This window comes from Oenanthe melanoleuca, chromosome 3, assembly GCF_029582105.1.
Source record: "Oenanthe melanoleuca isolate GR-GAL-2019-014 chromosome 3, OMel1.0, whole genome shotgun sequence".
Taxonomy (NCBI): domain Eukaryota; kingdom Metazoa; phylum Chordata; class Aves; order Passeriformes; family Muscicapidae; genus Oenanthe; species Oenanthe melanoleuca.
Window position 1 is genome coordinate 100,665,660 of NC_079336.1, and position 14,356 is coordinate 100,680,015.

General features: G+C 44.6%; 1 protein-coding gene across 2 annotated transcripts in view; it reads left to right on the forward strand.

Moving 5' to 3' along the window:
• The window catches only part of REL (REL proto-oncogene, NF-kB subunit), a 40,768-nt gene that overhangs the window by 16,442 nt on the left and 9,970 nt on the right, over positions 1-14,356 (forward strand). For both annotated transcript variants that reach the window (XM_056486525.1, XM_056486526.1), the window contains 3 exons: positions 448-590; positions 3,065-3,213; positions 7,030-7,121. In XM_056486525.1, the coding sequence (XP_056342500.1) occupies positions 448-590; positions 3,065-3,213; positions 7,030-7,121 (384 nt within the window). The remainder of the gene's footprint in view (positions 1-447; positions 591-3,064; positions 3,214-7,029; positions 7,122-14,356) is intronic.

Here is a 14,356-nt window from a genome sequence, read left to right on the forward strand (position 1 = left end):
CAGAGGATGCTTAAGAGAACACAGCAGTTGACAGTATCAGTGCTTGGAGAGGACAGACATTCTTAAAACCTATATTATTCCAAAAAATGTTAACCATTCCCTCAAAATGATGATTTGAGTTTTGTTGTAAAAAAATCTTCTTTCATCAGACACGTCTTCTATGATGGTTTTAAGAAGCTAAGTTTTAAATGAGGTGGAGGGAAGGGTGTATTTTTTTGCTAATTACTTCATTAATGCATGGCATTGATACCAGGGATGTTTCATCCAAATCTGTTCTCTTCCCTTGTACCCCACCTTCAACATGTGCATGTACATAAAAATAGAGTAGATTTTCTGATAAGGTAGACCAAGTGGAAGGATGGTAAAGTCTAGAAATTCTGATTCTGATCTTCTGCTGCTTTTTAAGCTTTACTGTGTCCTAACATTGAAAATATTTTATTTTTGAAGGTGGCCCTGAGCCCTACATTGAAATATTTGAGCAACCCAGGCAAAGGGGCATGCGATTCAGATACAAATGTGAGGGAAGATCAGCAGGCAGCATTCCAGGAGAGCACAGTACTGAAAACAATAAGACCTTCCCTTCCATCCAGGTAAATACTGCTTTTATCCGGGAATTACCATTGCCCACATTACCGTGGTGCTCGTAGCTATGTGTTGGACTCTGCACAGTAAATACAATGCTTTTCATCTCACCTTCTGGGATTCTTTCCTTGGCATGCAAATGGAGCTGCAGCAGAGTGGGAAAGGAGTTACTTGCTCCTGGTCACGAAAAGATTTGGTTTACAGAAAGAGGAGAAGGTGCAGAGGTGGTTTACAAAGTGCTGCTAGAGGGGACGCAGCGAAGACTCAAGGTCTGGGAGCCATTCATTAGCAGCTTTCTCTGTTTGCTCTGCTCTCTCAGTTAGGTGACGTGGGTTTGGTTTTAGGGTTTGGACTGCAGCACGGATTTTGGGAGAGCAATGGAGGAATTTGCCTACAAAATGTGGAAAGGCTTTGAAACGTTGCTGGGCACGACATGAAAGAAGGCGCTTGGTTCGAGCGAACAGCGATGGGCTCTGCAAGAGACACCAGAGTGAGGTGTGCAGAGTCAGAACTGAGAAATGAGCTGAGAAAATGGGGAATTGTGTCCTCAGAGCATCTGCAGTCACGATGAGTTGGGTGGTTGCACCATGGGTGGGTTGGGATATCCAGAATGAAGGGGTTCAGAGGAGCCCTGACAGCCATGAGCAAAGCAGGGACAAAGGTAGAGACAGCAGAGCTGGAATGGAACCACTTGGGCAGTGGCTTTCATGGGTTAGACAAAGGACAACCTACAGAGACAGGGTAAGAAAAAAGAATTTCTGGTCCCCTGTCTGATGTTTAAGATGCCATCTTCCTGACCAGGAGCAGAGGCTGTGTATCTGCATCTGCAGAGTGTGCAAGTATAAAAAACTGATGTGGAGCCCAAAAAATAGAATCACAGCAGAACACAAGTAGAGAATATGGAAATGTGATGAATATGAGATGTTTTATGCTGAGGCACGAAAGCTCTTTAAGAGGGAGGGCTTGAGAAGGAGAGTGTTGGCAGCCGTGTGCTGAGCAGCAGAGTGAGACTCTATTGCATAAAGCAGCTATGGAAGCTGGTCCAGCCCTGGAGCCAGAATTACTAAGGGAAGAAGCAAAGAAGGTTTCCCTTTGACTATCACAGTGCCAGATTTGGTTAGGGAATGCAGGAAATGGAGATGGTGCCAGACTCATTTTTTCAGCACTCTGCCAATTGAACAAGGAACTGTGTGGGCTGTTGGCAGGAGTAGAAGTTTGCACAGACTCTCAGCCTAAGTCTGTGTCAGGGCACAAGCTGAATGGGCTGAATCAAGCCTTGATTCCTCTTCTCTTGGACTGTGCTGCACATGAAAGCCAGGCAGAGCCCAAAGGGGAGATGGGACATGGGTATGTGACTATGCAAGCCTGGCCAAGTTTGTTCTTTTGAAAGGGTACTATTGATGACAGAGCTGATTGTACTGATAGCAGGTGATTTCTAGGTGAATTCCTGCCTCCCTGAAGCCCGTGGGAGGCTTTAGTGCTGATTAGGTTCCAGGGGAGTTCCCTCTAGAGATGGAAATGTGAAGAGAGGGGCCAGGAAGAGATGAAATTTAATGGTGTGGTTATGAAGATGAACATTAAGGGGGAACTGGAGAACCAAAAGCAGCGAGATCAGGCTTCATGTTCGTGGGGCTGGGTGTGAAATGAGGGAGAAATGATGTAATGGTTGAAGAAAGTGAAGGAGTGGTGGAAGTATCATTTTAAGGGTAAAAAGTAACAGTGGCTTGTGTGAAGACTGAATGGAGCCAAACTGGAGACTGATGCAAACAGATGATGACAGCACATCTGTAAAAGAGCACAATTCAAGCCAAAAGGTTTGAGGTGTTGACTGAAAAGGATTGTGATGGATTCTTGGAGTCTCAGGAGGAGAAAAGGAAGGGAAGGAGAGGAACTCTCAGTTATAGGGCAGGGGAAGTGGAGGAGGAGAGCTCACCTCTACACAAATGTATGTCTGAGCCTGTATTTGCTTTCAAGTTTTTACGTGTCAAACAATTTAGGCCAAACTGTTTTTCCTCCTTTTTTTTTTTTTTTTTTTTTTTTTTTTTTTTTTTTTTTCCTTTAACACTCCCCCACACTCGGTGACTTCACTGGTAGCCATCAGCTTGAGGTTGCTTTTATGCACCTGAGAAAGGAGCATTGAATTGGCTGATGAAAGCTCTGGTAAGAGCTTGAGGTTTTGGTACTCGCCAGCTTCAATGTAAGATTGAATACTCATCTGAGAATTAGTTGGGAAAAAAACCCAACAGCTTCAGAGTGGATTGTGTCATGCTGTATCTGTTGAGATCCTCTTTCACTACTTAGTGTTCCATGCACAGGTAGTATCCTCATCCCTGAGGCTTTATGCGGTTTTTTCCTAAAATCTTTGGAGGTAGACTTGTTCTTCAAGCAACTTTTCTGTATTTCAGGATAAAATTTATTTTCCGTAACAGGTAGGGACCGATACCTAAAATCTTGAGAACATCCCGCATATTTTTTTTTGTAGATTCTGAACTATTTTGGAAAAGTCAAAATAAGAACCACGTTGGTAACAAAGAATGAGCCCTACAAGCCACACCCTCATGATCTGGTTGGAAAAGACTGCAGAGATGGCTACTACGAAGCTGAGTTCGGGCCAGAGCGGCGAGTCCTGTCGTGAGTAATGGTGTTTGATTAATTATGCAAGTGATTTGCTAATCTTGTGTTTTAAAGCTCATGTTAATGATTAAAAGAGCAATTAGAATGCTGTCTTTGCTGTAGTTTACTAACCCATCTCGGGGAACTTCCCTTGGAAGTATTTCCTTCTTTTTTCAATGCTACACTTGCGCTTTTTCTTTCCTCTCACCCTTTTCTTTCCTTTATCCATTCTTCCAATGTCTGTCTTCTTTTCTTTTCTCCCACTTATTTTTTTTTTAGCCTTGTTCATTAATACATCTTACTCTTGAGCATGACTCTTTCCTAAATGTAAAAGTGATGAGTAATAGAGAGGGTAACAGCATTAGGATTCGTACTTCGTGGTGATGAGGGAAGTTCACATCTTCCATGGAAATTATATTTGGACTTTCTGGAGAAAGTCTGTAGTGGTTGAGTATCGTGTAATTTAGAAGATAGTGGTTGTGACACATCTAGAGATGTGTTAGTAGCTGTCACTGTTGGGTTAGAGTTTTTTTGAGTGAAAATACAGATTCTGCTCAGGCCTAGCTCTGAAGAGCAAGTGTGCCAGGGAAGGATCTGCTTGTGGATGCAGTGAGGAAAACTTAGAATGTGTGCAAGACATTTCTCAATGCTATTAAGAACATCTCAAATACAGTTGTATTTAATGGTGTTTCCTCTAAGTTTACTCATGTGATAAAATAAAAGCAGAATAAGCTGCAGCAAACATGGAGTGATTATTGCTGGAGAGGGGAATTTGGAAGTGGCAAGCTGTTTGTGGTTCACAGTTTGCAATGTAGGGAATATGGAAGTAGGCTATTGCTTTGGGGTAAGCATAACAGAGCTGGGAAGAAAATCAGGTGAATATTCCAGTGTATAAGTAACTCTTACACACAGTTCTCAGGCCAATGGGATTCTGGTGGTGTTGGTGAAATTACTCCATGTTTACATGGGTTTAGTCAGTAGGACTCTATTAAAGGAGAGAGCTGAAGACACATCTGTTTTGAAGGTGGTGGTGACATAAACAGTGGGGATGCTTCTTCAGCATCCAGCCCAGGCTCAAGGGATGAGGGATGTGCTGCAGTTTGTTCTGGTGGCACAGGGCACGCTGACTTGTAATTGTCCTAAACTCTGACAGGACCTTGCACCTTCCTCTGGCCACCATTCACCAGCTTCCCCTTTGCCTTCTCAGATCAAGGTTCCTCAGCCAAGGTCAAAGGAAGTCTGCTGTCCTGGCCCATCCCACTTCCCCCCTCAGCTCTGTGTCTGCTGGTCTGAAGCAGAAAAGCCTGATTGCTTAACACCTTTTCTGGCCCTGTGTTCCCATCACTGAGTGCAGGAAGACCCTGACAGTTGTTTCTCCTCTTGGCATTTGGTTGCACAAGGTTCAGTGTGGAGACACAAGGCAAGCTGTTAGAGAGGCCATGACAGGATGTCAGGCCAAGAAACTCTGGGATGCTCTGCCATTATTTATTTGCAGATTGTGATTTCATCTCCATTGTATGTTTGCATCAAATCCTGTCCTTTGGCATAATGCCATGCCTCTGTCTCACTTCAGGCACTGGTGCTTGTTTGCTCCATTCATGAATTCTCAATATTTTTAGGATATGAGCCTCTCAGTTTCCTACAGAATAGTAAGTGGGCTGCTTTCATTTTATTGATAATGTGAAACTGTGAGCTTTGTGTCTGCCATTGGAGATCCTGATGGGAGGAGGCTCGACACATTCCCTTTGAAATGTTTCCAGCATCAGTACACTCATTTTTTTTTAACAAATCATTGGTTGCTTTAAGATGAAAGAACAGTATGATCCATAATTGGATCTGGATGTTTAAAGTCATTTTCCTTTTTGTGGCTGGTGACTCAATCTTCACATTCTTCTCTTCGAGTCCATGTTGGAGAAAAGCCTCATCCAGTACTAGATGTCCTCTGTCAATAGTGTTTCTGGCTCTTTACTCTTGCTGAGCATCCCAAAATTGAGCAAAAACCCAATTTTTTTTTTTTTTCCCCTCAGTAGAAGTAGAATTAATCACAGATTTTGGGCTGCTCAGAGTAATTACTCTGCTTTCTGCTGTTCAAAGTTCCCCATGTTTTAAAGTTCCCAAGCATTTTGTTCTGCCTGTGGTATAATGATCTTTGTACTGCTGTCCAAACTTGATCAGAGCCCTCCCTGGCCAAGACATCAAGGCAAGAGTATGAAAGTCAGAGCTTGTGGGGCTGCCTGTGTACTCAGATTTTTACTTCCTAGTTTCCTCTCTCTATGAGGATGATATCATAGTTTTTTTAGATGTTTTTCATTTTTTTCTCTCTCTTCATACTTCTCCCTCTCTCTTCTTGTTATCTCACTTGCTTCCTGTCAGCGCCCATCGACGTGAAACCCCAGAGCCCTGCTGGGGCTCTCAGCAGTTCCTCCTCTGACCCAGCCTCTGCTTAAACACACACTTTCACTGTGACAGCACAGGCTTAGAAAACATTGATCATCCCAGAATTTCAGGCTGCTAAAATTCTGAAATTCCTCTGTCCACGAGAGGCTTCGTTTGAGGAAGGAGCTGCCCCTACTTGTGGACTTTGAAGTGTGCTTCAAACAATCTGTGGAGTACAGTGGATGTTCTGAGGGGGGGAAAATAATGTGTGCTGTGATCAAGCCCTAAAGAAAGTACTTCCTCCAGGAGCAGGTGGAAATAGGATGCAATCCTATTTCCATCAAGGTTTCCATGCATCAAGGTGCAGTCCCAATCTGAATGCCAGTAGCCATGATTTGAAGGCAGAGTGCTTTAGTGAATTATGAGATGCTGCTGTGTTTTATTTTCCTCTAGGTCATGCCATGCTCAGTTTGCAGCGGAAGCCTGTGCCTTCCCCTGGTGAGCAGAGGTTCTGGAAGTGGATGGCAGAGGTTTTTGGGAATCTCTGAGCACAGCATGCTTGGGCTGAGACAAGGGAGTTTAGGGAAATTAAACCTAACATCATCCTAGGATAGCCTTGTTCAGAAGTGTCCAAGCACTCTTGGCAGGAACAAGGAGCATCTTTAGGTGCAGTAAGATGTCCTTTTGCTAAAGCAAAGAAGGTTTGTGGAGTTTCAAAGGAAGGGAAATGGCTGGGCCTTCTGGAGAAAGATGCCTGCTTTTACAGCCCATCTTCAGAGTTTATTGTAACATCATGAAACACAGATAATTTCTTTTTTTTTTTTTTTAACTTCCTGCTTTACATCCACTCAGCTTTGATGATGTCATGGTTTTTCCATGTGGGAAAGAGTCAGCCTGCCTGGGACTCCCCCCACCTCCTGCATCAGGGTGACCTGCACTTTTATGCAAATCAGGAGGAGCTGCAGCTCTTCAGAACTTTTCCATAACTATGTGAGATGTAAAAACCTGTTTTGACCTGTTTAAAAAAAAAACCTTTATAATAGTGTTTAAGATTTACATTCCCTGATAAAAGCAGGAGAGCAAATCCTTTAACTAATGCAAATTACCAGGTTTATTGATTACAGAAATGATTGTCACTATAAATCACCTAAGACTGAGTATCTAACATTTTAATCACTGTAGGTTTACTGCAGAGTAATAATTTTTAATACAGAAATATATATTCATAGTAGTGTAAATCATTTAGAATTCTATTTTAGGGTTTTTTTGCTTCTGTGTCTGCCCTTACTTTAGAAAAAACAGCATCTCTGCTCTTCAGGTCCTGTACACCCCTCTCAAAAGCAGCTTTTATTATTTTTTTACACTGGATGTTATCACACTAATTAGCATGTATATTTTATTTAATAGTCTACACTGAAGATGTTATTAATTGCTGAAATCTTGTCATATATGCTTCAGTTTCCAGAACTTGGGCATTCAGTGTGTGAAGAAGAAAGACCTGAAGGAATCCATTTCTTTACGAATCTCGAGGAAAATTAACCCTTTCAATGGTGAGTGGAAATCAGCTGGTTCTCTTGGCAGGGTCATGGGGTTTTGTTTGTCCTGTCCTGCCTTTGCTTTTGTGTTGGAGCTTTTTTTCTCTTTCTGAGAAACAGTCTTTCCCTTCTGTTTCCCTCCCAGTCTTTCTTCCCAGTTATCACATGATTAATCTGTTTGGATAGTTGCCCCTTTTTTTTTTTTAAATTGAGTTCTTGTAATTCCCAGCAGCAGTCTGAGTTGCTGCTTGGACAGAAGGAATGGGATAGCAGCAGAAACCTTTCCTGGAAACTTCTACAAGTGTCTTGGGAGTTGGATTTCCCCAGTCTTGGCAGTGATGAGAGTAAAAGACTGAATTAGCATAACTCTGCAACCACTTAAGCCAATACAAATCTCACTGCCGCTTTCTCTTCTCCTGCTGTGTTTTTTTGTAACCATGTCAGGGGGCTGATAGCCCCCTGGGAGCTGCTCCTCACTTGATTTCACAGCAGGACTGCAGTGTCAAGGCTGGGCCTGGAGCAGCCTGCCCTGGTGGGAGGTGTCCCTGCCCATGGTGGGGGTTGGAACAAGATGATCTTTCAAGTCCCTTCCACCCCAGCCCATCCTGTGATGCTGTGGTTGGCTCATCGAGGTCAGAGGCAGGACTTGCTGCTGCAGAACCACACCTGTGAGGGGTTGCCCACAGGGTTTTGTTTGATGTGACTGATCTGTGGGCTGCTCTCAGGAGGAGTCATCCTGCTCTTCCCTCCCATCCCTGCTCACACACTCCCACCACTTTCCTCTCACCACCACACACAGGGGCAGCGTGGCCCCGCAGCGAGTTGCTCCAATGGAAAACCAACTCGAAAACAAAAAAAGAGAGTGGTTTCCCTTCAGATCAACTTGCTAAACCAACTCCCCTCACAGCAATTTAACTGCCAAGCTCTCTGCACAGAGGGGGTGGGGAGCACTGCAAAGTTTGGAGTGGGACCAACACATGCAGAATGCAGGCACAACTGAGGGGAATTAGATGAAAAGCATAAATACCCCCAAATTATTAGCTAAGCAGTGTAAATGTAGCCATGTATTTCTGTAAGCGTGGCAGGAGCTTGGAGATTCTCCAGACACTTCAGTGGGTTTTCTAATACCCACAGAATTCTTGCTATGTTCAGGTAAGATCCTTTATGGAGTTGAGAGCTGGATTTCTTTAAAATATACGTCCCTGAATTGGGACAAAAAGAAGGATGTTGAATTTATCACAGAATAAGAAATATCTCAGGTATTTTTCTTAATTTTAGAGCAGCTGTTTGGAATCAGGCTGATGGCCCTGATGATCCATCTGAACAATTGTCCTGGTTATGATAATGTATGCATGATGTATTTTGACAAGAGTTTAGTTCATCAGCACAATTTAAACACTTTAAATGTTTGAATTATGTTGCCTTTTCCTCAGCCAGATCTACCTTGATTTTTAAACAATAAAAGGGGAACTTTTCTCTAGAAGGAAGTAGATTTTTACAATTGTTGGCACTTCACTCCACATTCACTAATAAATTTTGGATGATTGTGCTTGGCGGAATCCGGGCAGATCCTGGGCTGCTTCCCATCAGCCCAGCAGTGGAGGAGGCCACATTGCTGCCCTGGCAGTGACAGGGTAATGCCCTGGCAATGCCCTGGTGACACACACAGGGCAGCAGGCTGCTCTGGGCAGGGGCTGTGCTGAGAAGGGGCCGCTGGCAATCCCCAGCTGTGTCATTGCCCTTCAGCGCGTGTTAATGTGTCAGCACAAAGCAAGAACGGCCTCCAGGGCAGTCCCACGCTGAGCAGAGCCCAGAAAGGCCTGGGACCAAGGTCTAATAAAACAGGATTAGTGACAGGAATATTTTTATGTGTTTATTCAGTTGATCAGAACAGGGTATTGTGAGCAGCATTCGCTGCTTGATAAGGTTGAAAGTTTTATGGATGAGTGTAGTTTGTTTTTTTAAGGTCAGAGAGGTGTTGGTACATTTTCCAGGATTGTGCAGGCTGTGCTGAATCCATCCTGCATTGTGCTTTACCTCTGTGTCTTCAGAAAGGCATCTGACTTCCCTGTTTAGAGACATTCTGGAGCTGTGCATCCTCTAAGCAGGTCGCAAGTTGGTGTTACTCATTTCTGTATGACATCATCAAAGAAACTTCATGGAAAATGAGCCTTCAGGGTGCTTGTGTTGGTTGGCTTTTCTTCTGGAACAAATATTGCCTGTCCTTTTGGGGGAGAGAGGTTCAGTCTTGACCCTATGCAGTCAATGCCTACCTTGGAATCCCTGGGTGATTGGAATTCTTTTGCAGATCGGAGTCATTCTGCAAGTGTACCTGTGTAAGGCTGTCTCCCTGTGAATTCCCAGTGCTGGCTGGCAGCATTTATCCCTGGGAAGTTTAGCACAGGCTGTAGAGCATTCACCAGGATGGATGACTTGGAATCAGGTTGCTCCTTTTGTGTTAGCCTTGTTTGAGAGAGAGGGAATTGGTGTTTCCACACCGTGTTCGTGATCCGTTGAGTTCCCAAAGCACATCCCATACATTTTTGTCCTCTAACAATCTCAAAAATTGTAGAAATCCCTTTTGTCTCTCGTCTCTGAGCACTCCAGGGAAGTGGGGCACAGTGTCAGCCTAACATGTAACTAGGACTCCTTGGCATGGTGATGATGATGATACAAATAGCACAGCATCGAAGGAGCAGAGTTACTCCTCCAGTGGAGCTGGTCCATGTCTGCTTTCTATGGTGTTTGTTTTCTTTTAGGAGCTGTTGAGTTGTGCCATATCCTTGTCTTCCCATGCACTGTCTGATGTACAGCCAACTCAAATTAAAAGAAGAGCCAGTTTTCAGTTAAGAGCTTTTGTGGGTGGGTGTGACTTGACATAGAGACAACAATTGAGTTAATAACAACTCGAGTTAATTGTCAATGAGGAAAAGCCCTAAGTGTTTTCTTTAAATTAGGGAAAAACTGTACTCAGTGCAGTGTTACAGGGGACTGACCTTTTTCTGGCCAAATGCATGATGGCATGAAAACCTTGGACTTCTCTTGGAGTGAGAATTGCCAAATCTGCCAAATCCCAGGCAGCTTTTATCAGAGGGGATAACCTGACTTTCCCTGGAGCTTGCCACAGGCTTGAGCCTCCTGCTCCTTTGCAGTTGCTTGTTCTGACAAGCGTGCAGTTCATTTTTGGGCTGTCCCCTGTCCCCCAGAGCTCCCCACGTCTGCGTGTGCCTCTGCAGTGTTTCCTTTGCCATTTCCCCTTTCCGCTGTCCCTGCGCTCGTCACCGTCTGTGCCGTGACGCCCCCGCATCCTCCCCACGCCCTCCCCTCCCCACAGCTTCCTCCAGCACTGCTTCCATGAGAAACCCCCTCTCCTCTGGTGTCCCCAGGATCCCCCTCTCCACCCACAGGGAGTTTGATGGAGCCGTGGGTTGCATCAGCGGCAAGAATTCTTGGGTTGGGAATGGGTTGGAGGTGCCCGCTGTAGCGATCTCCTCGGATATCACAAGGAGCTTTAAGCTTCTTGTCTTGTATTAAAAGAAGTGTGCAGCCCTCCCCAGTTAAATCCTGAAGGGTAAAATCTTACTAGTAAGAGGCACAGAGCAAACCCACTCGAGGGAAGCTGCGTGTCCTGATCGTGGCATGACTTTAGCACTTAGCTTTGCAAAGCCCTTTGTTCTTCTGTTCTCATGCAAATGCTCCTTTCTGCTTGTTCCAAAATGTATATGTTAACATAAAGGACAGCCCCCTTTCAAATTGTTTAGAAAGGAAAATTACCAAGTAGCAAGACAAAAATGCTGACCTCTTTAATTTTATGATAGAAACAGAAACTGCTAAAGAAGGATATTAAGAATGTACTGAGGCTGATGGATACACACATTTAAATCTGTTCCAACTTCACCTTTTTTCACATTGAACTTAAAACAGGAAAAGAAGCTGGAGAAACATTGTCAAGGCAAAATAAGTGCTGAGTTTTGAAAGTTTTGATTTGTATTAGCAGTTCTTCCCTTGGCTAGGCCATTCACCTTCCCTGCATTTCTTTCTTCTGTAAATCAGGGAAATGTATCAATAGAATTTTGGGCATTTACTGATTGTAAATTTTAGATGTTTGCACTCATCAACTCCCTGAGTTTTTGCTTTTTGAAAAATGGGTGTTTCGAGGTACACGTAGAAGTTTCTCTCTTTTCTGCAGAATTGATTAAAAATTACCTTTTTGTGGATCTCAGTGGAATAAAACAGGTGTGGGTGTATTGGGAGAAGAAACACAGTGCTGCCACAGTCCTTCCCTCCCCTTGCTCCCAGGTTCACCAGGACTCTTCATCAGGGGCTGTAGTGATGGGACAAAGAGTGATGGGTTCTAACATAGAAGGGAAATTTAGGTTGGATATACAGAGGAAATTCTTTAATGGTGGTGAGGCACAGAGAGGCTGTGGCTGCCTCATCCCTGGAAGTGTCCAAGGCCAGGTTGAATGGGGCTCTGAGCAGCCTGGGATAGTGGCAGGTGTCCCTGCCCGTGGCAAGGGTGGATCTGGATCATCTTTAAGATCCCATCCAACCCAGACCATTCCATGATCCTGCCCCTTGGGAAGTGTTAGTAAAAGGGTACACCAGCACAGCTGTGGCTGTAGCAGGGACAGAGGCTGGGGGGATAAGCTGGATCTGAAATGGACCTCCTGGGCACCAAGAGGGACCTGTGGCTTGCAGCCCATTTCCCTGCCTGGTTGAACCTGGTGTAAGCCAGCACCAGCTCTGGAAGAAGCTCTGCTTCCACCGATTCCCTTTTGCCAGGGCTGCCTGTCGTGGGAACCAGCTGGCTGAAAACAAGCCTTTTCCTCTTCCCTTCTGGCAAGATAGTTCTGAGCCAGACCAGTTCCTTGATCTGATTCACCACATGAGAGCTAAGCCAGCCTGAGCAGCGCTGCAGAGGTTGGGCTGAGCCGCCTTTTGCAGCACAACCTCTGGCACGGACCGAGTTAGACTGCCCGGTCGGTATCAGGGCCAAGGGGGGTATCTTTGTACTCCAGGAGCAAAACCCTGCAGGCAAACCACCTCTGTGTCATCCCTGAAATGAAACTGAGCTCCCAGCATATCCCTAAATTAAAAACCCTCATCTGCGTAAGAGAAACAGCTCATGCTGATTATTAATGATGTGTGTTCCCCACACAAGTGGGGAGTGATGTGTGATGATTATTAATGATGTGTGATCTCTGGGGTGTTCTGACTTGTGGGAGGTCACTCTCTGTGACATCTCATGTGGCTCATGTGCCCCTGCAGCCCCTCACCGAAGGGGAAGGTCACAGGATGTCCCTTTGCAGGGTGAGCTGTGCTCTCCACAGAGCCCTCTCTCTGACTGTGGCACACCACACTGTTTGCCCTGGAAGTTTCCATGCAGGTTAAGCTGAGATGCCTCCAGCTCTGCCCACTCCAGAAGGTTAACATCATTAGCTGGGTGATGGGATCTGCTGTTTGATAGGTGTCACATTATCAGCCTAAAAACAAAAACCCTTGATCATCTCTCTTCAGTGTTCAGAATAAACTTTCACTTTCTCTGAAGCATCACCTTATGAGTGAACATTAGAGCCCTTAATTCCCCATTAATTTAATCATATAAGTAGCATTTTATTGGCCTTGCTGGATGTTGAAAGCTGTTGAAATACTAAAAAAACCTATAAAACTATAATTAGAAATTAATAAACAGGAGGACTCACATTGCCAGCCTCATTAATTTTGTGTCCGAACTTGGACTTGCATGTTGGTGTGTTGAACACAGAAAGTCTCCAATTTTGTGTTAAAGAAGCAAATCCAGCAGGTTTTCAGTGGAATCTCAGTGGGGCATCTCTGGATTTCAGAGACAAAATCTTGGAGACAGGTACAACCCAAACCTAATGCCTGGGAGCTGCCTGGATCAGCCAGCTCAGGTTGGAAGGAATTCACAGTTTAGCTCACATGGGGTGTTTTGCCTACACTGGGACTGTGCTGGTCTTTTCCCACGTTAGCAGACAATGGATTAGGGAATTATTTCCAGGATGATTATTTAGTAAAATTGGGGAGCCAGCATTTTGTTCAGAAGAGTTGAGAACAGGTCTATCATGAAATTATTTGCTGGTTATTATAGCACCTTTCCAGAAGAACAGCAAATCCTCCCTGGGCTTGGCTGTAATTCCTTTTGCAACCCTGTTGCCAGAATCATGGTGAGCAGGGTTGGGTTTCTTTTACCATGGTGCTGCTGGTATTTTTATGGACTTTTTGGACATTGTATTACAAATTTACCTTAGAATTTTGGTTCTTTTTAAAATATTACTTTAATTTCTGTGAGTTTCTTCTGAAAGCTCCTTGGAAAGTTTGCAAATAGTTCTTCATGTGTTCCTGTGTGCAGAGGTATCTCCAGTTAAAGGGTTTCTGCCAGGTTAAGGCTTTTTTTTGTAATTAGACTGGGCCATTGCAGGAACATACCCAGGCTTTTGGTTGGGTTCCAGCTCTTTTGGCTGGATCCTGATGAAGACACTAAGGTGTGGTACCACACAGCGAGCAGCAGGCAGAAGAGGAAGTTGAACCCTTGCCAAAACCGAGAGAACTTCTTCCCTTTTTGTTTTTTTTGTTTTTTTTTGGTTCATGTGTTGTGTTGGAGCCTTTTTTCACCACACCTGTGCCCCAAGGTGCCACACTGGGCGACGTTTTCACCTCTCGTGCGCGATGCCGCCGGTTTCAGTCCTGCTGTGCAGGGCTTGGTGGGGTGGCTGCTCCTCCTCTCCAGTACATAGCGTTCCCAAAATCTTCGACAGCGTTTCCTAACTTCAGGTTTGTCAGGTTTAACTCCTGTCTGTTGTCCTTCTGCACAGAAGTTGGTGGAGTAACACAGGATGACATGACCGTCCTCCGTCCGGCCGCGCTCCAGGCATTACTCAGGGTGTTTGTCTGCCTCGGCTTTGTTTGCTTTAATATTCCCAAGGTGTAAGCCAGCATCCATCCCAAGTCAGTGGCTGCTCCCAAGTTGACTTCAGAGGGAGCAGAATTAGATGTTTGTTGAAAATAACAAGATTTTGTTTTGTTTGGATGATTGTCTTGTTTTGAAATCGGTGAAATCAAATGCACATGGAATCTGGTCTCTCTCTTTTTTAAAGTGTGTCATCACAAGATGGAGTTGCAGCTGTCTTGTTCTCCTTTTTTTTTGCACTGTTATGTTCTTCTTGTCTGGTTAAAAACAGCCCAAGAGGAATCACTCCTGACTGAACACTTCCTCTTTCAAACTACAG